The sequence below is a fragment of the Enhydra lutris genome, unplaced genomic scaffold (genome assembly GCF_002288905.1).
Source record: "Enhydra lutris kenyoni isolate GAN:26980312 unplaced genomic scaffold, ASM228890v2 scaffoldscaffold70, whole genome shotgun sequence".
Taxonomy (NCBI): Eukaryota; Metazoa; Chordata; class Mammalia; order Carnivora; family Mustelidae; genus Enhydra; species Enhydra lutris.
In genome coordinates, this window is record NW_019154154.1 from 2,983,312 (window position 1) to 3,007,762 (window position 24,451).

General features: G+C 41.3%; 1 protein-coding gene across 1 annotated transcript in view; it reads right to left on the bottom strand.

Annotated features, from left to right (window-relative positions):
* Positions 1-21,972, bottom strand: part of LOC111159847 (TEK receptor tyrosine kinase) — a 97,781-nt gene extending 75,809 nt beyond the window's left edge. The window contains exon 1 of the mRNA XM_022522504.1: positions 21,472-21,972. Within this exon, the coding sequence (XP_022378212.1) occupies positions 21,472-21,523 (52 nt within the window). The 5' untranslated portion in view covers positions 21,524-21,972. The remainder of the gene's footprint in view (positions 1-21,471) is intronic.
* Between the last annotated feature and the right edge of the window lie 2,479 nt (positions 21,973-24,451).

Here is a 24,451-nt window from a genome sequence, read left to right on the forward strand (position 1 = left end):
GGTGGGTGAGCCTGGTGGTGGGTATTAAGGAGGGCATGTATTGCATGGAGCACTGGGTGTGGTAAACAATGTGGCAAACAATTCAAAAACAATGAATCTTGGAACACTGAAAAAATAAAGTTTAAATTTTAAAAAAAGATTAAAAGAAAGATAAGAGGAGAGTCCTCAAAAAAAAAAAAAAAAAAAAAAAAAACCCTAAAATTGTCAATGAAACACAAGGCAAAATAGCTTGTGAAAAATGTTTTAAATCATGAAAAAATCTCATGTATAATTCTCAATAGATTTGAAAAACATATATTCAGTGATTTTATTAGGAAATATAGATTCTTATAGTTAAACTCAAAAAATACAAAGCCTGAATTAGCTCATCAAAAATTCACAGGGCACGCTGGCTAACTGAACGTAATAAAAAAAAAAAAATAACCAGGGCCAACCAATTCTGCTTATGAGTTCATTCAATACAACAACATGTTTAAAAAAAAACAAACAATCTACCAATTCCTTTAAGGTAGTATAATCCTGTTATCTAACCTCAAATAAATAGCTGACAAGTGAAAACTACTCCTTATCTCACTTATGAAAAAGCAAAAATCCCAAATAAAATATTAGCAAATCACTTCAGCCCTTTATTAAAGGATTCATTCTCTGTAAATACATCTATGGTTCCCAGCAGGCAAGAATGGTGTTGTAGATCACAGTTGTATTAATAGCTCAATATGAAACGTGTAGGACCTTTATGAAACTATCTATGAAATTTTACTGAAAGATAAAAAAAGCTCTAAAGACACGGAGAAATGTTGTGTTCTGAAGTGGAAAGATAATTCTTCCTAAACTAACTCATAAACTTAAGATAATCCCAGTTGGTGGCACAAAAGGAAAGAGGAGAAAAAAAAGAGAAGGTCTGAGCAGTACCATGGGCAGCTAAAGGACTTCAGGAAACAGGTGTGACTGCGTCGCCACAGGATAAATCCCACCTCTGGTTCAACTCAAGTGCGTTATAGTCACAAATGTATCGTCTGTCTGTGTGTTGAACAATTGTTGCCTTTTTTTATTTTTAATTGAAGTATAAAAGCCTGAGCTGCATGTCTAGCTTGACACCAAGTCGAACAGAGACTAGAGCAGCAGGACGGAGCGAGGGAGGGGTGCATAATTTAAACGAAGACTGAAGCCAAACTTAGTGTAGAAGGGAACCCTGGGAATGGGAGTGCCCTGGGAATTCACAGGGGAAACCTGGTAGGAGGCTTGTGAATTCCATAGGGAGGGATATAAAATTCAATCTTATCTGGAAAATGTTAACAGTGGCTATATCTGGATGGTGGTAGTAGACACACAGAATAAAAGTTAAACATTTTTTTAAATGAAGTAATTGGATGGAAAGCAAAAGGCTTGTGCTCTGCACGCTAAGTCTTGGATTTACAGTCCTGCCTCTCACTGTGGCGATGGGTCTAAACTCTGTATCAGCCCCCAGATGCCCTGCCACGCCTATCTCAAAACCGATCCCATTGCGTGAAAGGCCAGCCAGGTAAGCCTGGCTGAGGAGCAGAGCCATGCAGTTCCCATTCAGAGCCTCGGGAATCCAGCGGCCAGTGTTTGAGTCCCAGGTCTGCCATATATTATTCATGTAACACAGACCCATCCTCGAATGACTGAGCTTTCTGTGCCTTCGCGGCGTCATTGTAAGGACGGGAGGATCCTGACTGCTTAGCATTTTGCTGAGGATGGATAAATGTGTAGGTCTACATCATATAGAATGATTTTTGTAAATTCTATGATGTGTTAAGAGTGTGTGACAAATAGTGTAATAGTCAATAAACAGCGATGATGAGGAGGAGGAGGATGGCCTCAGGATTCCCTGAAGCTGTGAGACCGATGAGGAGAAAATAGGGTCTGCTGTCCTGCAGAATAGGCACAACTCCACCCTCTCGAGGGGTGATCCTGCTTGCAGAGCCCATCACACGGAAAAGTTCAAGTTTATAGTAGCATTTTTATCTTACATCCAGAGAAAACAGGGTCCAGAGAGTGAGCTGTCAAATACCATCCCGCATAGTAATGGTGCACTAGGACAAGGATCCTTTTTAAAATTTATTTCACACCTTTTTGCTCTTTTTTTCCAGATAGTAATGGCCCAGAGAAGCAACACAAACAGAGGCAAGAAATGAGTCTCCCTCAGCCTATCAGCTTCTGAAAATTCAGAACTACATTCCTTCTACATCTGGCTTCCTGGGCTGTGTTGCTCAAGCCTCCATTCCTTTAATGGGCTGGATCTTCAAATGGATTTAACTTCTAGTAGGGGCCATGAAGTTTTAATCTATGGTTTCTCTAATGATAATGAAATCCAATTCAAAGAATGACTAAGTCTAAGGTCACCACTGGAAAACCAGACTTACCATCTGCTCTAGGAATGTAAGTCCAAAATCCCTGGATTCTGAATTTTAAAAGAGGACTCATCAGCCAGAGCCCTAGGTTTCAAAAAGAATTTCTGATAGTCCTAAGCTTGGCCCCTAAAGGAGTTCAAAACTGGAGATCAAATTGACTTTAGTTCTTAGATTGTGTGATGTAAAATATATTCAAAGGATGATAATTTTTTTGCTCTATTATGTTTGCTTGAAATTAAAACTTGATTGCTGAGGTCTGAGTGGTTAATTTCAAAATTTTAATGTGTGAAAGGGATCAACACTCAAATGTCAATTTAAAAGGGAATACCTGTACATATTCAATAGATTTCCAAAGGACTTATTCAACTTCAGGTTTGTTGGCAGTAAATCTCACAGAATAAATGAGATGGTGTTAACTCCTAATTCAAGTATATAAAATATTAATATCCATAAAGTAACAGTTCATCCAGCCAAAATTCTGCTTTTTTTTGCAAACAATCTTTCCCATAACACTAAGATCAGTGTTAGCAAGCTCTTGGCTTAAAAATACATCCCCTTTATTCCTAGAAGAGTCTCTCAAACCTTCTCAAAACTCTATTAGCCTTTACAGATACAAGTGATGACCTTGTTTCTGGTTTTTACAGTAAATAAAGAAACCCATCAGCTTTCCTATTTCAGTTTCAAAACCTGTACTTCTAGCCAGTATTGAGCCAATAATTCCTCATACGGGATACATGTCTACCCAGCCCAGCTCAGGGCCATCTTTGCCCAAGCGTATCTTGCAACTGATGTCAGCTATTTCCCCGTGCACTTTTGTTAAACAAAGGCGTCCTTTTACCAAGTGAAATATTATATAGAAGATGATGTTAACTACATAAAAAGTATAGTAACCTTGATTGAAATTGGCAAAGTAGGGGCATAGGGCTGGAGACCAACGGGCATTCACTCACTTTGGCCAGGTGTGCCAGACACACAGGTGCCCCCCACAATCCCAGGGCCCCAGAAAGAAAATATGAGAGCCACTGGCCTACCTAATGGTAGATCTGTAGAAAGATCAGACATGGTGTGGTAACTAGTTTGCATACAAATACTAAAGGTCAACAGGAAGGTGAGGACACTGGCCTTCGGGTTTGGCCACATCACAGCCACTGTGATAACACAGGAGGCCAAGAAGCAAGATTGGAGAGGGCACTGAGGGCTGCCGTCCTCACCTTCCTCAAACTCAGCTGACTGTGGCCCCTCTGTTTTACAAGGAGATGGTGACATGGAGAGCAAAAGACACAGAGCCAGAAGGACACGACATTTTGAAAAATGCCCTTTGAAGGCATTTTGAAAAATGCCTTCCTGGACATTCTCAAGACTTGTGACCCTAAAACAAGCCATGACCCTCTTCTTCATTAATAGCAAAAGGTCTTCTTTATGAACAAGTAACAGATAGATGACATTCCAACTCCATTTCTGAAATTTACCTTCATCCTTCACACTTCTCTGAATTCTCACTTCAACTCTCAGGGTTAAGTCTAAATGATGAGAGGCAGTCCAGGGACAAGAGGAAAGTATTTGTTTCAGGGCTTGGTTGAGTATAACATGGCACCATCAGAAGACCTGGCTTAGGGGCATCTGGATGGCTCAGTCGGTTAAGGGTCTGCCTCCGGCTCAAGTCATGATCTCCAGTTCCTGGGATTGAGCCCCGTGTCAGGCTCCCTGCCAGTGGGGAGCCTGCTTTTCCCTCTCCCCCCTCATTCTCTCTCACCCTTTCTCAATTAAATAAATAAAAATCTTATTAAAAAAAAAAAAAAAAGACCTGGCTTGGCTCTGTCTTCAGTTTGCATGGCCCTTCTGATTTATGGTCAATGATGCTGTGATTGAGACCCCTTTTTTGTCCCTCTCTCAGTTCCCATCATAAAAGGGAGCTGGCAAAACTGGGTTTATGCCTTAAGACAATAATTAACAGATGTTTAAATCCAAATAATCAAATCTGTATTTCTATGCCTCTCAGTCTGTCTCTTAATCTTTCTCTCTTGATCCCTTTGTAAATATGTTATTTCTATATTTATATCTTATTTTTATATATTAACACATATTTAATATATTTGTATATTTAAAAAGTATAAAATTCATTTATATATTAAAATGTTTTTCTGCATATCCAAACTTTTCAATAGGAACATGAAATATTTTTGTCAGTATTTTTATAATCAAATTATTTTTACAGAAAAATATACATTTTAAGGAAGCTAATGCATACAAATGTTATAATTTGAAATAACTACACAGAGTTCCAATTTGAATAGTACTTTTTTATTCCCAAACATCAAAAATTAACTGAATCCTGTGAAAGAAACATTTCTCAGTCTCTCCTGGTCTTATTTCAATAGATCATATGGCCCAATGAAAATGTCCAAGGATCTTTTCCTGTATTCACAGAGCATGAATTAATATATTGACAGTCACTAACATTTTATGTATGCAAAATAGACAGCAGTCCTGATAAACGTGGGTTCCTTTCCTATTACTTTTATCCTTTAGGTAGTAACAATTTGAGAATAAAAATGATCAGCAGGGAGTATCTCTAAAACTACAGAAGTATTGTATTTAATCTTCTTTTTAAAACACTCAGAATGTAAACTACTTAAAAATACATATTCTTTTCATAAAATTTTTCTTTAAATACCAGATCAAGCCTATCCAAATCTGGACATTGAGATCCAAATACAGTGAGAAGAAATGGTTATGACAAAACATTTTTACTCTTGTTAACATTTTGATGTATATCCTTTATACACAAAGTATACACAAAGAGGAACTGCAGAAACCAACATATATAGGTTTTTTCCTAGGTTAAAGCAGAACATTTCATATCCTAAATTTTAACTTAACCTTACAACATTTTAAATCTTGTAAAAATTTGCTTTGCTTTTCTAAATTTCTATTTAAAGAGCTACAGTGTATGAAAACACACTCATCTCACCAACCCTAGCCATGTATTCTTAAATATCTCTTGGTTTTTAATCTTCAGTAGTTTGATGTAGAAAAATAGTAACTTATTTTGATTTTACTTTAATTTAGAGAATGAACTTTTTCACAAGCCTATTAGCCATTTATATTTTCTCTGTGAATTGTTTGTTCCTCTTTTTCTATTGATGTTTTTTATTTTTGTATCAATTTCAATCAGCTTCATGTATGAAAATACTTTAGTTGTTTATTTGCCATAATTGTTGCAAATATTGTTCTTATTTTTTCTTTGCCTTTTAATTTTGCTTATTGTTAAATTAACAGTTTAAATATTTATGTATCTAAGTTTATTGATTTTTATTTTTGTGGTTTCTTCCACTGTTTTTAAACTTAAGAAGTTTTTCTCCATATAAAATGTCAAAAAATATTCACTTCCATCTTCTTTTGATGGCTTGATTTCTTGCATTTACTCTTTAATCTATTTAGAATTTGTTTTGGTGTGTGGTAACAGATGGACTTTTTAAAACAGTTCTTTTTTCTAAACAGAAAACTAGTTTTCCCAGAACTATTACTCCTTTCCCCACTGATTTGTATCCTTTATAGGTAATAAGATTTTATATAAACTTGGGTCTGGTTCTGATTTTTTTAGTCTGTTGATCTGTGTCTCCAGACTCTTGTTCTGTACCCCACTGTTACTATAGTATAGTACTCTGCCCTTAAGATACCCTTAAGATCTAATAGAGCTATTCCCAAGAATTACTTTCTTCCCCCCCCAGAATTTTCTTAGCTGCTCCTTCTGCTTATTCCTCAAGATAAAATTCACAATTATTTTAAGTTTCAAAAATAGTATCACTGGAAATTTTGATGAGAATTATTAGGAAGAAATGTTTAGAACTAAATGTGATGAGAATTACAAAACCTTGTAAAAGGTGTAAGAAAATGACAGCAAGTAAAATTACCTATCAGTTTTAAGGAGGAAAACATTATAAAAATGTCTCCTAGGGGCGCCTGGGTGGCTCAGTGGGTTAAAGCCTCTGCCTTCAGCTCAGGTCACGGTCCCAGGGTCCTGGGATCGAGTCCCGCATCAGGCTCCCTGCTCAGCAGGGAGCCTGCTTCCCCTTCTCTCTGCCTGCCTCTCTGCCTACTTGTGATCTTTCTCTCTGTCAAATAAATGAATAAAATCTTTAAAATAAAAAAAGTCTCCTTTCCCCCAAATCATCAGTTCAGTGGAAATCTATTCATTTATCCAATATCTAATGTGGCTAGAGCCTGGACGAGGTGCTTAAGAAACTGTAGCAACCATGGGTCATGTGTCCAAGATGAGAAAATACTCCATCAGGAGTAACTGGCAGTAATAGGGAGTGGTAACTCATCTGGGACCTTGTACTTCTTTATTGCTTATGCCAAACTATGAAGGAAAATATTTTACGGAGTGAGTATTTGGATAAGTGGGAAATGAAGCATACAGTGAAAACTCCCCAAAGCCATGCTCGACTCACAATACTGGGCTCCTGCTAAGTTTTCAGAGGAGAGGGGGCCGGATAACTAGCTGGTCTATCATTGGCTGAGTGGTATGTACAAGTGGGGGTGAGAATGGAATGGTCTGGATCATGTGGGCAGTGGGGCGAGGGAAGAGAAATCAGGAGACTGGGAGCTGGAGCTGAACTTTGTCAGAGAAATGGAGAGATGTCTATTTATGCACTCAGTACGTTCTGCACACTGTACAATGCAAAGCATCTTTCCCTTCGGCCCACTAAGTAGTCTACTACTCACTAACACCATGGGGTCAGATTGTTTCATGTGTCTGGAGTCTCAGAGTGCTGGGTCTTGCCTCTAGGTGAACGCGGGCAAGAAGAGGCCTGCCGAAAGGTATCCAGTCAAGTCAGACCGCACAGTAGAGTGCTGGAGGCCCAGAGCCCTCCACCCCTGAACCCCAACCTGGGGCCATACGGTCATCCCTCCATGTTTCCATGTCTGCTTGTCAGAAATGCCTTTCTGAACACCTCATTGCCATCAGTGGAGTGGACTGTCCCAGATGGATCCCATTTCTCTCTCTCTCTCCTGTGCTTGTCCTTTACTGTCTCTGGCTATTTTATTACCACCTGAGTTGAGTCATTTGTATCAACAGTCTATCCTCATTTGTTGATTCTGTACCTGTCAATGTGCTTATGGTTTATTTACAACCTCAAAATGAACCCCCATTGTGGCTTAGGTTGTCCTCAGATGCCCATGTTGCTAACTGTAAATCAGTATCCTCCTCACACCGTACCTAGTGCTATTTTTTCACATTTTTTGTGGTATTAGTTGGCAATTTCACCATGTAATATGACTCCTAGGGGAGCCTGGGTCACTCAAGCCCCTGCCTTCAGCTCAGGTCATGATCCTGGGGTCCTGGGATCAAGCCCCAGGTCTGGCTCCCTGCTCAGTGGGGAGCCTGCTTCTCCCTCTGCCCCTCCCCCTGCTGGTGCTCTCTCCCTCTCAAATAAAATCTTTAAAAAAAAAAAATGACTCCCAAACAAATAAAAAGCACATCATAATACAGTCAATGATACCAGAATAGTGATGTAACAGGACAGAGGGCAGCTACGTTTGTAATGAACGTAGCATAATGTATCAATACATCACATCACTATATCATACAACTGAGACTAATGTAACATTGTGCGCCAACTGTACTCAAAAAATATTTAAGACAAACCCAAAAGATAAAAAAAAAATGAAATGGTCCTAAGTTTAAGTGTCCCCAAGTGTCAAAGTGCTGTCTCATGTTCCTAAGCATGAGGGAGCGGTGATGTGCCTCAGAAGAAACTCCGTGTGTTAGAGGAGCTCTGTTCAAGCAGCAGTAGTGCTGTTGACCTGGACTTCCATGCTCATCCATCAGCCACATGTGCTAAACAATTTGCCTTTAAACAAAACACACACAAAACTAGGTGTATCGACTAGTTGACAAAAATGTGGTGACTTGCCTGAATCTAACCCTGTGTTCGCGGTTTATAGAACTATTCTGAATGATAAGAACCTACTGGACGGCCATCGGTATGTCCCACCCCACCGGCAGCCCCCCTCAGCAGCAGGGACTTTATTTATCTTCACATCTGCTGACCCAGGGTGGGGCACAGAGACAAGTTCAAGAAATGTTCATAGAATAGAATAGGCTGGGAAGGAAGGAGCTGTTGAAATGAGATCGAATGGAATAGAATAACATTTACACAGATTCTTAGCAACAGGGAGCTCTTCAGAACATAGGGAAACATAAGAAATAATAATGATAGCTAATATTTATTGAGCTTTTTGTATGAAACTGCACTTGCTGAACCTCTGATCTACTTATATTATGTAATCCTCACTACTCTTAGAGGCATAACATATCTCCATTCTACAGAAAGGACAAAGGACTTGTCCAGGGTCGCACAGCTGCCACAGTGTGTGGAGCTCCAGATCAGATTCTCCTGCCCCCACAGTCTGTGCTCATAATCTGGGTAGAGTGAAAATGTGGGCTTGGCAGGGGTGATAAGCCATGAGTTCCTTCAGAAAATGTTCTCTAGGAGAGAAAAAGAGGTTCTCTAACAGAAATCAGCCTGAGTCACAGACTCTCCCCAGCTTTAATAGGAAGACAGTGATGCAATTAATGGTGATCTTTTTTTTCTCCCTTGCTGGCAACAAAACTGTTTCTTTTTGTTTGTTTGTTTCATTCCAGAAGCAGCTGGCAGAATGCATGTATTACTCATGTTGGAATCACACTTTGCTGATAGTTTATGTACTCTAGAGTCACTCAGTGATTGGGGCTGTGGCCAGGCGGGCTGGAGATTTCTGCAAGCCTCTAGATGTGGCTGAGCCTCTGCAGCTGCTCTGGGTTTCTGGCTCTAGTTCCACACCTCTTGGCAGACTATTTGTGTCTGTCACACCACTGACTCTGGGTGTGAGATCCACAGGGGGAAGGGGGATGGGAGGGCCGGGCGGCCCGAAGCAAGCCAATGCTGCTAGGGGGCCTTACAGCTGTGTCCATTAAACATTTAAAAAAGAATACAAGGAATTTTTAAGTGGACGATATGGGGGCTCTAACTTAAGCAGCATTTTACTGCTGCTTAAGTTCATGACCTGAGCTGAAGGCATAACTTGATAACAAACTACCCTAAAAAAGGTAGTTTGACGACACAGTACATGCATTAAGCTCTAATTTCTATTGCCTTCCATATTCTCTGTTAAAGAGAAAAAACTTAGCCTCTAATGAGCTCAGTGGGTTTGACCAAAGTGCTGAGCCTCAGTGTTGGCGTCTATAAAATGAGAAAGTTGAACCAAGTTAGTATTTCTTAAGGTACCTTGTGTTAGCTCCCTAGCATACACAAAAAATAAAAATAAAAGATTCTAGGATTCTCCTGGAATTGGTATTCAGAAATGCTGGACTAAATAATCTTTTAAGTCTTAAGTCCTATTATTCTGTTACTCTGTATAATGGTTAATGTGTGGCCCTTCCATGAAGACTCTATTCCATGAAGACCTCTATTACCATGTTTGTGAAACTAAAATAGTTCCCTAATACAGGTAACTTGGGACCGCATCCAGGGGCAAGAGAGGGTGTCTGTGATGGAAGAGTTCTTTCCCTACTATCTCCAGACCTCTGTGTTATCTTCCTAACATCTCAAGCCAGTCTTGGCAGAGAGGACCTCATACCTTCTACCAGATCACCCAGAATCAAGCTTAGAGAAAAGCACATGGTTACAGGAACCTGCCCGGATAAGGGACATCTCTCAGAAAGGAACTTACACTTACCTACTCTACTTCCCCACTTCCGGCTTACTCCTCAACCCCAGCCCAGCCCATCCACTGAGAATGCTCTGCAGTGCACAGTCCCAAATTGCCCAGTCTCTAGTCCCTCTCTTTACACTGCCCCTGCTTCTACAACTTTTGATGTGGTTGAAATTCCCTTCACCCTTGGCTTCTCTTGTTGAATGTCTTCAGTTTCCTCTTCCTCTACCCATTTCACCCCTTAATATAGGTGTCCCCAGACTCTGCTGTCTTCTTCTTGGACAATCTCATTCCCTCACACAGCTTCACCCTACAGTATTAATGACTCCCGGAGGCGTCCCTACGCTGTCCCTGCCCACTCAGCCCATCTCAAACCAAATTACCTTCTCTTCCCCACTCATCTCCCCAGTTGTATCCCCTGCCACCTCCTTCAGTGTGCCCTGGAGTATAGCCACGTAGAACCAGCATACCAAATGATCCTTAAACTTTCTATTCCCTGTTTTCATGCTTTTTCCTCTGCCTGGAATGCTCTACTCCTCACTCTCACTCCTGGTTTTCCATAAGACATAATCCTATTCAACCTCCTCAAACATCCAGGATTACCACTCCCCGCCCCACCATTTCCCATGCTCCCAATGTCTGCCTCCATTAAAGAGCTTTTCACCCAGCAGACCACAAGGCACTGGAGGTTAGGTGCCTCTCTTAACTATCTTTCTAACTGCATTACCTAGCAGATTCCCAGGACATAGGGCTCAGAAGAAGTTAGCCTGAATGTGTGACTGTCACTAACACATCCATTCCTCTCCTGGTTGACAATGACTCCTGGCTTGCTAGCTGACCTCAGCCTATTTTCATGGATGCCCAGTATGCCCAAGGGGCAAACTAGGTATCTGTGATTTATTAACAAATGCCCACTTTCCAGGCTTACTGGGAAAAGCAAGATGAGAGTCCTAGACTGTCCTTGAGACAGGTTGATCACCACAGATGCCTTCACTTTACTCATCTCACTTGGATAGTATTAATTATATACCTAATTACTTTTCTATTTTTTATTTGGACACACAGAGTTCTAAAAAAGATTAGCTAACTCATTCACTTAGAGCAATGTCTCCCAAACTGCATAATTTATGTATCACAGTCAGATTCTTACTGACTCTACATGCTGTTTGTACAATTATTCTATTAACCATTCTCTTTAACTCATGTTTTATTAGCTTTGTATTAAGAATATTCAAGAAATTATATGATTGATATATGTATAGGTATATGTATAGATATATGTGTGTGTGTGTGTGTATATATATATATACACACACATGCATCTATTTATACTTACATATAAAAATGAGTAGGTAGTTTTAGAATATGTTTCCAAGAGCCACATCAAATTATTTTTTTCTGGCCAGCAGTAATATATACAGTACACTTAGGGAAGCAATGGCTGGAACAATTAAACCAATGCAAAAACCATTTATTAAAGCATTTCTCTGCCAGCCAGTATACTATGTCTGGTGCTTAGAATATTGAAATGTCCAACACAGCTCCCAGCCTAGTGGACAAAAGCAACAAGTAAACTGTTAATTATAATTTAATGTTCTAAGTATGATGACAGAGGCAAACATAAGGGTGCCTACATGCAACCCCTTTTGGGCATGAGTGCAAATCCTCCCCATCCCAGCTCTCAGGCCAGCTCTGCCTGCAGCAGCCACTTCTGAGCAGACCTCCACCAGCTTTCAGCAGATGTAATCTCCAAGTAGCTCACCCAGAGCCCATGTGAGTACATCTCATTTCCTCTCCTGGGACTTCTTCTGGCTCAACAGCACAGGACACCAGGACACCAGCAGTAACTCACCAGCTTCTTTTATCTACAGAACCTTGCACAAAGGGGGAGGATTGCAAAGGATGAATGCCTCTCCTTTTCCTGTGCTACAGGTGAACAGTCCTGAGTCTCATCTCCTAAGGCTCCTCAGGATGCCGGCAGGATCCAGGATCCATAGCAGTGGCTCGCATGATAACGTATCCTAGTACAGCTCTACTCCCCTCATCCCTCACTCCTGCTCCCTGAGATCACTTCCCAGATAACCTACCTACGCATGTGCCTTTGCCTCAGGCCACATTTCTGATGGAATCCCAGGCAAGGGCAGACCCAAACCCATGCAAGAAGGTTCAGGGAGACGTCTTGGAAGACATGACACTGGAGGTAAACCTTGAAGTTTGAATAAGTCAAATGAAGAAGGGAAGGTGAAGAGGGCATTCTGGGCAGAAGAAACAGCACATACAGAGGCAGGGAGGCTTGGAAGTGTATGTTTAGAGATTGCAAAGAGCCTGGAATGGCTGAAATACACCTCCAGGTTAGCACGAGGGACTGAGAATCCCAAGAGCCTGGTGGGGTAGGCAAAGACTGGCTCCTGAAAAGGCACTGATGACCACTGATGGCTATTTGCACCCTGCTGTCTGGGTCTGAAGAGGCAGCAAGAAGGAACAAAACAGGTGGACATTTAAAGCAACCCCAGAAGACGAGAAAGAGCTTTCTAGATGTGAGGGCACTAGACACAAAGAGGAATTAAGAGTAAGAGCAGGAGTAATTGGAGCAAAGACAATGGTGAAATGTGAGAAGAGCTACTGTCTCTCTCTCTCTCTCCCTCTCTCTCTCTCACACACACACACACACACACACACACACACACACTTAATCTAGTTGGGTCCAAAAATCCAATAATGAGCTTGGTAAAAAGTGAGGTGACTTCTATTTGGAATTGACAATTCCACCATAAGTAATCAAGAACTAGGAATTAGGTTTGGATAATTGAGGTGGGACTTATAGATGACAAATCATCCTAGACCCTCTGTTCAATCAAGACAAGAGAGAAGAAGGAATTGAGGGCTGGCCAGAGAAAAGTAAGGAGCACCATCTTGCTACCCAGTAGAGGCACTGGAAGGAATTCCCCTACCTGACACTCCAGATTTTTAGCAAAAACTCAAGAAATCACAGCTCTAAGCTCTCTCTCCTTTCCCCGAGACAAGGCCAAATGTGGGGTACGAAGGCTGTTTCACCCAGGGAAGATGGGGAGCCCCATCTGGCATAGAAGAGGAGTTGCCTGCCCTCACCCAGATGAGCTTTGAAAAGACTGGCATAAAACAATGTAAGAGTCTGCAGCTCTGTTTATAAGCAAACATTTAAGAGCATCTGGTTTTGCTGAGTGCTGATCATGTACCAACACCATACTAAGTATTTTAAGTAGTATTTCTCTTAAAATCATTACCAAAACCACATGAAGAAGTGTGGTCATCAGCCTCATTTTCCAGGCAGCCTGAGGAAATGGGGCTTCTCAGGACTATTCACTTTCAAGAGACAGAAACCATTCAAAATAGTGGAAGCAAATGAAGGTAACTGGTTCCCATAATTGGAAGGTACAGGGTTGGGTCTCTGATCTAAAACCACTGGACTCAACACTCCAATAATTGCAGAGCGCCTGTCATGGTTCTGTTCTCTCTGCGCGACTGAACTCGTTCTCTCCTGCCAAAGACCAGTTTCTCTCAGCTGTCCAGGGAAGCTGGTAGCTCTGGGTGTTCAGTGTCCTCACTGGACAAGGAGAACCTCTTGCTCACAAATTCCCAGAGAAAGAGTCTAACTCTCCCTGTTGGGTCATTCTTCCTCCATCGGAACCAACTGCTGTGGTCAGCTGAGTGGTACACTCTGCAATCAGTAATTGGCAGTCCCATCAGGGTCACATGGAGGGAACTAATGACAGCTCTTGAAAAATAGGAATGCTAGGCAGTCCAAAATAACGCAGGTCTTAGTTTTTAACCTTGGGCAAGTCACTTTTTGAACCTCAGTTTTACCGTCTATTTAAAAAATATTATCTATTGAGCAAGATTGTTGTGAGTTAAGAAAAATCCTATTAAATCCTTGCCACAGAGACATTCAGTCTATGGTAGTCATTTTTGTTATCCGGTACTGTTACTGTTTTGTGGTTGTTTTTGACAGAGGGATCAGAATTTGAAGCCCATCCCAGATTCCCAGATGTCTAAAGCAGTCCTGTCCCCAGGGCGGAGTCCCCTTTGGCTCTGCAGCCAGACGCCTTGCACAACCCAGGCCCCGTGTGCCAAGGTTAAGCTGGTTCACCATCTGACGGCCGCAGAGCTCTGAGTGCCTCCCTGGCCCCAGCAATGTCAATACTGCCTTCCTGACTCCGCCTATTGTATCTGGAGAAAAGTGGCCGAGCATTGTCTTCCAGCACTCCCCCCAGGAAGCATGATATCACCCTCTAACAAAAGCGGGAAAGCTGACAGATCTGGGGAGATGGGTGTGACCACCATCTACACCTCACTGGTCAAACTCTGAGCAAGGGCAGTGGCCAACAGAAAGCTAACAGCAGCCACCCACAGTGTCTGTCATCTGGCCGCCGGACAGGCTCCCCTGTCCTATCCATACCATGTCCCAGAGGGAACAGCGGGGCAGAAGGAATTCACTCCCTCTCATCAGCGTATGTGTTGAAAAGAGGAGTCTGTCCATCTGGCAGACCCACGCCCCCACACCTGCCCCTGCTGCCTTGGTAAAGAAACATGGAGAGAAGGATGGTCAGATTCCTGAAGGGACAAGTGGGGGAAGTGGGGGGATGGGGCGCAGAGGAAAGCAGGCACAGATGAAGCTAAAAAACATTCTGCACGTGTACTAGGAGTTAAGGAATAGTCTGGCCAGACTGGTGGGAACTCGGTTATCAGTTTGAAATTCCAGAAATAAGGGAGGCACCTTTAGACATTCCCTTTCCTGAAGGCTGGGAGTCATGCCAACTGATCGTCTGACATCCCTTTCAGTTCTGGTCCAGAATGTTATGAGTGCAGCTGGTGTTCTGTAAAACAACACACCTATAATCTGGTGCCCCCACGTCAAGCCCAGGGGCTGTCACTCTGCTGTTCCCTTCCTACTCTCTTCTTAAAAAGCTCTTCTTCTTTAGCTACTGCCACACCAATTCTCTCAAATTCCAGAAAAGAAATCTGATTGGATTTACTTCTCTTACCAACTCCCTGACTGCTTCTTCATAGAACCCTTGACTTCCTCTTTTTCATCCTTTAATTTTTGTACACATTCATGACCATGACTTCACTTCCCATAAACCAAGGATGCCTATATCTCAAACCCTTGCCCAGACTCCTTTATCTAAGCTTCAGACCCAGAGAGCTCAATTTTGCTAAATATTTCCCTTTTCATGGAACCTCAAAGTGAGCATGAACAAAATAACGACTGGCTCCATCTCAGCTCATCTCCAACCAGTTCCTTCTGCCACATTTCCCAGCACTGTGAATTTTACCACCATTACTCAAACCAAAACCACAGAGCAATACTTATTCTGTCCCCTATCACTCAATCTCCCAAAGGCAATGCATCACCAACCCCTATAGCTTCACCTCCTAAACGTTCTCAACACCCCTGCCCATCCAGACCTTCCTTCCTGGAGTTTTGAAAAGAAACATTATTAGTCTGGGCTGATACTCTCTGCCGGGTTAGCCCATCTTCCATACCATTATCACAGTGAATTTTCCAAGATATAAATCAGCTGTGATAGGACAAACACCATACTAAATTTCAACATGAACAGAATGAGGTACAAGTTACTTAAAATGGTCTACAAGGCCCTTCCCTTTCTGACCCCAACCATAATTCTCCACTCCCACCCTACAGTCCAACCTTACTCCACTTTCTTGAACTTGCCTTGCTATTCCACACTCCCTGCTCCCTCTAATGGGAAGTGCTTTCTTCCCTTTTCCTTTTTTTATTCTTAGTCTTCACATCATTTGGCTGTGAGCAACTTATAATTACAATTGGCAATAATTGGCAATATCCACAACTATTTAGGAATTCTTGCAAAGTGAGGAAAATCTAACCTACAGATTGTTGTGAAATATTATTCATTTTATTCATACATGTTTAGCAACTAATGAAGGTGACATTCTATGTTTTTAGACATTTAATTTAGATTTTAAAGTTCCTTTTTTTTTTATTGAAGTCACTAATAGTTTTTGTAACTCTTGAAAAGCTTGATTTTGTATGTATCCCTATGGTACCATTTATCACACCACATAATTCATCTGCCTATACTCTTCTTTCCTACTAAAATGTGAAGGGAGAAAAAATGACTCATCCTTTTTTGCATTCCTCATAAGTAGTACAGTACTTGGCATAAACTAAATCCTCAATATGTCTTCATTGACCGAAATGATAGTTGAGTAAAGGAATGAGTAAAATGAACAAAGGAAAGGTGGGCAATAACTCAAAGGTCTATTGAAGAAAGAGTCTATCTTTTGGGTGAAATTCAATAATAGTACAATATCTAATATTAGGTAAAGGCCAGGTTAGACCCATCTTCATGAAGTTTTTTTATGTTTCACATCTAAGGGAATAAAGGAATTTTTTTTGACCTTGTTCACATTATATATATATATATATAAAACAAGCTAATCTTTTAAGATTTGAGCAAATACCACTTGCCATTTACATGAATTCGGTTACTGTCATCCAATTATTTGTTATTTTTGTCATTATTATTACTTCAATGTGACTAAAACTCTTTCTACAACATTCCTTCTTTCTTTCAGGCCTGCTGTGGCATACCAACAATTTCTTATTATGGCATATTAAACTCTATCCAATAAAGATTATTCAACATCAAATGCATGCGTTATGGAGAATAAAAAAGAAGTAACATCTCTTGCCAAAAATGTTAGAGGCTAATGTAGCTAAATGTATGTGCCCAAATCACAAAGACACAGCCTATATGGTAAGGGAACTGAGGATTAGGGGAAGATCATTGAGGAAAATTTGGCCTAGGCAGGTTGAGTTGAATATGTGTTTACAGAGTAGGCATGGAGAGCGTCCTTTCCAAATGGATGGAGGAGCATGAACAAGAGCCAAGAGGAAAAAAGGCATAGATTGTAGAGGTGAGCCTGACTAAATGCAAAAAGCCTAGAGCAAGGATGAAGAGGAGGTGAGGGGAAGCACTGGATAATAGTCCACATGGACAGAGACGAGCATAAAACTTGTGGAATTGGATAAAGTTGATGTCTTTTAGAAGGAGAGTACCTCTCTGAGCAGTGACTTCCCTACATGCTGGAGAATATTGAACTAGTCTTGAACTACCAGAGAGTTCCTCATAGAAACACTTATTATTATTATTATTATTGTTATTATTATACTTGCTTCATTTATTAAGGAAGTTCTTACTGGCTAAGCTCTCTACTTGCATCACGTGATGCTCATAATGACTTTGGGAAATAAGTCCTCTCATCCACAAAAGAGGAGAAAACAGTGGCTTTGAGAAATCAAGTGACATTCTCATAGTCATCAAGTTTGAGCTTAACCCCAGATCCGTGGTTTCAAAATGCTTACTCTTCACTGTTTCTCCTGTTTTTTATTTGTTTGTTTTAGCTCCACTTCAGTCTCCAAGAGTAGTGGCTTCAGAAGACTCATCATAGCACATGTACACATATGCTTTTTTTCCTCATAAGGCATGTTGATTGAGTTAAAATTCAGGAAACACCCAGGTTGGTTTCACTGGGCAAAGATGTTGGTGGCTTTTCTGAACTCTTCTCCACTTAAATGATCAGGGAAGAGCCACAAACAGTAAAATGAAAGGGATGTAAAAGAGAAGTGTCTTCGGGGCGCCTGGGTGGCTCAGTGGGTTAAAGCCTCTGCCTTCGGCTCAGGTCATGATCCCACGGTCCTGGGATCGAGCCCCGCATCAGGCTCTCTGCTCAGCAGGGAGCCTGCTTCCTCCTCTCTCTCTGCCTTCCTCTCTGCCTACTTGTGATCTCTGTCAAATAAATAAATAAAATCTTAAAAAAAAAAAAAAAAAGAGAAGTGTCTTCAGATGATCCTGCTAGAGGATCACCCCATCTATGCCTCAACATTCTCCAGTGTGGGAGCTCACTCATCATGGGGATGGTGGTCCAATATTCAGAAACTTTGTATCAATCAAGCCAAACTCCCTTCATCCTTGTGTGCTAGATCTAGCAAAATACAATGTCAATCTATGGTGTCTTCTCTATGGAAACCCTTAAAAATTCATCTCTTTTCTCCTGGCTAAATATTTTTCTAAAGCACTTACCTTCTTGCTTGCCCACTCTCTTTGCTGTCAAATTTTTCAGTCTCTTCAGTGTTTAATGGATATTCTCTGAGCAGTAATGTGACTACATTTTTTTTTTTTACATTTTTAAAAAAAAATTTTTATTTATTTGACAGAGATCACAAATAGGCAGAGAGGCAGGTGGTGGGGGCCGGGGGTGGGGGGGAAGCAGGTTCCCTTCTGAGCAGAGAGGCCAATGTGGGTCTTGATTCCAGGACCTTGAGATCATGACCTGAGCTGAAGGCAAAGGCTTAACCCACTGAGCCACCCAGGCTCCCCAAGTGACTACCATTTCTAATGTGGACCTTATATTTCTACTAAAGTCAACTGTTGCAGCTTATATATTACATTTTTAGTAAACAGAGCACATGTTGGCACCTATGAATTGTGTGTATCACCAAAATGTAGGTATTATTCCCTAGAACTTTCAACAAACCAAGACTCTCTCACACTGAACATAAATACATACATTTTTTTGAAACCAAACTTCACATTGATCCATTTTAAATTGCTATCTTTTGGGTTTGGTCCACTTATTCATCTTAGAGAAATCATCTGAATACAGATTCTGTGGCCTAACCAATAAGCCATCTACAGGGAATAAGCAGGTTACACAATCATACACCTATCTTTTTAGTAGACAAATTTATAATGTCAGAAAAATTTGGAATCCACCCATATGAATCCCCCAGAAGACACAGCACAATCTTCTGAAATGGACTTGGATGAGTGCTTCCCTCCTCGAGATGTCTTAAAAGAACCAGAACTCTTGCAGGAAGCTCTCCCAGCATAGAGCTGAAAGGGAAATCCTGACATTTCCAACAAAGACAATGCTTAGGAGGGAGCATCTGTGAAGAAAGCAAAACTCCTCCCTGTGAGAGTAATTTCCAGGTGTGTCTCTAGTCCCAGCTTCTGGACCTCCACCCTAGATAACTAAGACCCGATATAACCTTCCAAGACCAGCCCTAAAGAGAAGGTTCCATCTGGGACCACTTCCCTGACCTTGTAACCGAATTTCCACTGTCATTCCAGACAAAATATCCACTATTAGAGATAATAGTTGTTATTTAAAATGCCAAATGAAACAGGAAAGAGATATGAAGGCACACTACTAGAGACTTACCACTGGGTCAGTGTTGATCATATAGGACATACTATGATAAAGCACAAAGAATAATATATTTTGTATTTCTGCATATACAATTCTTTAGACTAAACAGCCTGACTGGAGAGAATGGGAGAGTAGGGAAAAGCTAGTGTGTTTATGAGAACTTGTTTGTAAGTTGGCCGTGATTCTCCATTGGGAGGGGAATGTACACAATCTAGGGAAGTCTTCTGAAAATTATATACCTTTTCCAACCCCTTATGGGTCAGTATCTGCCACCCAGAGCCACCTTCATTGAGGCAAATGTGACATATTGTTTCAGTCCTCTATGTCCAGAGAAAAAAGGAATCAGAAACAAACCACTGGAATAGAGAGAGAAATGCCTAAGTCGTAAGTCCCTTGTTTCATCAATTGGTGCACCACTGGAGTTTGGTGTAAAGAATGGCCTCCCCACGCCCCCCGCCCCCCCAAAAAAGAATGGACTCCTATGCTTATAGACATGATCATGCTGGATTCTTGTTGCAATGACCAAGCATTGTATATCCATGTCCATGGAGGGTTATACTGGGAAAGTAAGTTAGGATTCCAATACAACAGACCTACCCCAGAAACCAACTTTGCTAGTGTCACACTTTCTTTTCAAAAGGAGCATGAAATCCCTCTCCTTGAGCCTCTCCCTGTTGAAGTCAGGGCTATGTTTCCAGGGAACTAAGGTCTAGACACAGAGCAACTATTTCAGCCACATAAATTTTTTTTTGTCTGATTTTATGTCTAAGCCTATACTGCAAAGTACCATGATCCAGTCACTTTGAGGGGGAAAAAATGAATTAAAACTCTGTGTGTGTGTGTGTGTGTGTGTGTGTGTGTGTGTGTGCATGTGTACGCACACAGGTGATTTAACTTATAAAGTATCTCAGAGCAACTGTAACCCCCTGGGCTTTGCCTTACTATAATCCCTGGTGTAGAGTAGTTCCAGATTTCATGTTACTGATAAATATGTCACACAGAAAAGAAAGCAAAATAAAAATGGAATCATGGTAATTATTTGTTTTAAAGGTGCCTATTACTAGAGAATAGAATTTTGTTGGATTAATTTTTTGACTATTTAATATAGTATTTCAAACATATAGAAAAAGATGAAAATAATGTAACACATACTTATGTATGTTTGGATCCATTTTTAATAACATAATATAGGCTGCACCATTGAATTCAGCACATTTTCCCAATTTGATTTCCACTAACAATTCTATTTTCATTACAATAATTAGAATGTTTTCAAACTAACAGGGAGAATCTGCTGGTGATTAGAGTTGTGATTTGCACGTCAGGATTTCATTCCACTCTCAGCCAGTGTCCCACAGAGTGAGGGAATAGAAGAGGCATGCCACTATCTGGAGAATCTGAGCAACAGACATACCAGATCCAAAAACATCCAAACCCACCATTCCTTAGCTTTCGATAATCTCCTGTGCCCAGGGATCGGGGTAACTGCCCCAACTTTCGTCCCATTGGGATAATGAAGACTTTATAAATTACTACATGCCAAATATTTTTAAAAATCTAACAAAAATTATAAAGTCCTGACCCCAGCTCTTAGAGAAAAAGAAAAAAAGCCTAGCCTTTGGCTGTTTTGCTTAAAATAGGATGTGGATAGATAAGAAATCCTTATAGAAAAGCATTTTTGTTCTCATTTAAAAATGACAATCTGCACATTGCTGTAAGTGGGTCCCATAATTCTCTGCATGAATTTCGTTTTTTACAAAATTATGGGAGTTTTTTGGGAAGCAGGGTTTATTTATTTATTTTTTTAATAAGGAAATAATCCCAAATGAGGGGCAGTCAAATAATGTATTACAGTAAGTGGATCTCTACAAATAAAGTGACCTGATCAGTTCTCATAGAGTCTGCGGCAACACAGGTGGCAATTATGCAGAAGGAAAACTCTAGAAAAATCAGTTCAATGCCGTGAAGACATTGCATTTTAATCCACACATAGATTAAATGGAAAGTCCTGGAGAAACAGTGCCTAAGCCACAGCTTCCCCTTGTTAACCAGCACTAACAGCTGGTGAGAAAGCCCAGAATCACTATCTCCGTTTAAAACAAACAAAAAAACCCAAAACAAACCAAAAAAACTAAATTAAGAAAACAAAGCCAAACCTTACCAGAAAGGAGCAAGCTGACTCCACAGAGAACTAAGCCGGCTAAAGAGTCCATGCTTCCCCAAATCTCTCCATCCAGTTCCCGCAGATGTGCATGAGGTCCCAAGGAGCCTTTCAAACACACAGAGGTTTGTGACTTTCCATTCGCATGTTCTACTAGGTCTTGTTTACAAGTCAGAGGCAAGAAGGAACAGCACAGAAGCAGGCTGTAACAGTCTCATTTCTGTCTGAGCACAGGGAGTTTTAAGTTCCTTTTTCCTGTTTCCTTTGTAGATTAGGATGGGAAAGGCTGTATCTTAAAGGCATTTGGTATCTGCAGGGCTGGGGGCACGGCAAGCCCTATCCGTCTAGCAATTCATCAAAACACTTTTCTATTGCTGTTGCTTCTGCCGCTGCTCTTGCTGCTGTTGTAGGGGTAGAGGAATTTTTGTTGGAAGTGTGGGTCCTGGTCAGCGTTTTCAGGAACAATAGGGGTATCCTCTCATAGGCGGGAAACAGAATAACAGCCCTCCACCTATGGATGGCATGCGGGCTGACCAGCCCTTCTCAGCTTCCAACAGCAAACCCCCTCCGCCCACCAGGTCCACCTGGGATCCCTGACAGAGGGGCTTTCGGGTATGGGGTGGGGAGGAGTTTGGCTTTTGTTTTCTCATTTTAACCCACGTGGTTTGCATTGGTAAGAGAAGGTTTCCATGATGAGAGAACACAACCCAAAGGCAATTCATTCGGGTAATTACCGGTGAGGTCAATGCACAATGCAGCCCCAGAGACCAGAGTCCAAAATTGTCGGCCTGTTTTCTTGCACACAGATGGTTTCTTTTCTGGCCAAGAGCCCAAAAATATCCATGCTACTGGCTATAGCTTTAATTTTTATTAACAACTCATCCGAAGGTGATTTCATTTCTTAAAGCACTTGGTCTAGAAGAGTTTTAGTGATGAAAGGAATTTCATGGTTCTTGGCCGGTGGTGTTTTAGAAGCAAATTATACACAAAACTTTACAAATAACCTCTGTCAAAACCTAATATAAGTGATTCAATTGGGATAAAAATAGCATTCATAAGACCAGAGAGACCACATAGGCCAAAAGGAAAACAGCCCTTGGAGTAACCATACCTAAAATGAGATCAGAAATGCTGAACTGATCCAGAAAATCATTTTTCCATAACACAAACTGTGACATCAGGACAGAATGTCAATGTTCTTGTTCATCACCCTGCCTTCATGCTGGAGGAAAGAGTGGTCTGCTCCTCCTGACCTGCTCACCACAGAAAAAGGCAGGCGCTTGTTAGCCTTGCCTCATTTCTGTCCCAGGTTTTATCACATCAGTGATGATCTTGAGAACCATGGATGTTTCCAGTCTGCTCGGGTAGAAAGGCGCAGGCTGTTTTCAAGCAGACCTGAGTTCAAATACTTACTCAGCCACATATTTACTTAATCTCTTGGAGTCTCCGTTTCAACAGCTGTAAAACAGCAATAATATCTCCAACGGGAGGATTTTTGAGAGAATTACATGAGGCTGGCACAGTGCCTAATTCATAGAAGGCTTTCGATAAATGTTAGTGTATTCATTTCCTTGAGTCTTTCCATTCAGTCTCTGATTTCCACCCCAAGTGATTTCTCCGAAAGCCATTCTCTCATTTTATGAAATGGCTTTAAGTTTGCTGTTGTAAAGAATCAGGCTGGGATTTGGGGATTCTGGGTTCTTGTCCCAGCTCTGTTCTTCCTGTGAGGCCTTGGACGAGTCATTTCCCACCTGCAGGCCTCAGTTTCCTTAACTGTAAAATGAAGGATTTGTACTGGATGTGACTAATTTCCCTCCACTGGTAACAGTTCATAAGTCTAAATGACTAAGCTGTCCTCTCACAGCATCCCCGAGTAGATTTCTAGGTCCTCTCATCTGGGCAGTTCAGAGAAGATGCTAGCTTTGTATCTCAGTCGCTGCGGAACCTAGAGGGTCACAACATGCTCTATTTTAAGAATATGGCGGCTGAGGCTTTGTGAGCTCCACTGGCCCCAGGCCATATGCAGCAGCGATGGAAAGCCTTGGAAATAAACAAACTCCAGGGCACCTGCCTCCTCAGGCACAGCTTCCTCTGTTTGTGCTTGATGGCCACACAAGGAAGTCTTTGCTCACACACCCTCCTGTTGGCTTGTTCTTGTGGGCCAAAGATGCTACTACCTCGCTTCCTTTTCTGGGTTATTTCCCTCTGTTATTCAGAAAAGCACCTCAATTTCATCTTTCCCCCGTTATCCAGAAAGTTCTACACTTATTGTCAATTGTTAAATTCTCTCTCCTTCCCTTATCCAGAATAGATGACTCAGTTTCATTTGTAATCCAGAAATTCTGCTCATTATGGAAAAGGGAATGTTGCTCCATTATCCAAAAGAGCTATGTAGTTTGATCTCATCTTCCATGTAATCCTTTCCAATGCTATCCAAAGTATTGACCCCACTGAATAAAAACTGCCAGATTTCCTGAGCCTATGATTATTACATCACTAGTCAAAAGGCTGAGCAACTTTTCTCTGAGATGTCCGAATCTTTAGCATGTAAATTCCCAGTATAAAGTGAAGATTATTGGAGACGAAAGTGGCTAAACATGCTCAGCTCTCATTTTCTGCCCTGTGGATGTTAGAACATGAAGAACTGATCAAGGAACAATACTACAAGATTCACCAGGAGATGTGGGGCCAATAGGTTAGCAGAGCTGACTGGCAACATACTGGGAAGTTGCAAAACTGGATGGTATGCCAGAATTTCCAAGGGAAGGGAGAGGCCACTTCCACGTCTGGACAGGACTCTCCCCAGTACATAACGTATTAAGGAAATACCACACACTTGGACATGCCACAGCCCTTCTCTAGAAAGCTAGCTGTGGTCATCATCAGGGCCTCTCCATCCCCTGAAGAGCTTGTTGGGGGCCAGCTGGATCAGCTCTCCACCCTTAGCAGGTTGGTCCACCTGGAAAGGTTAAAATTATCT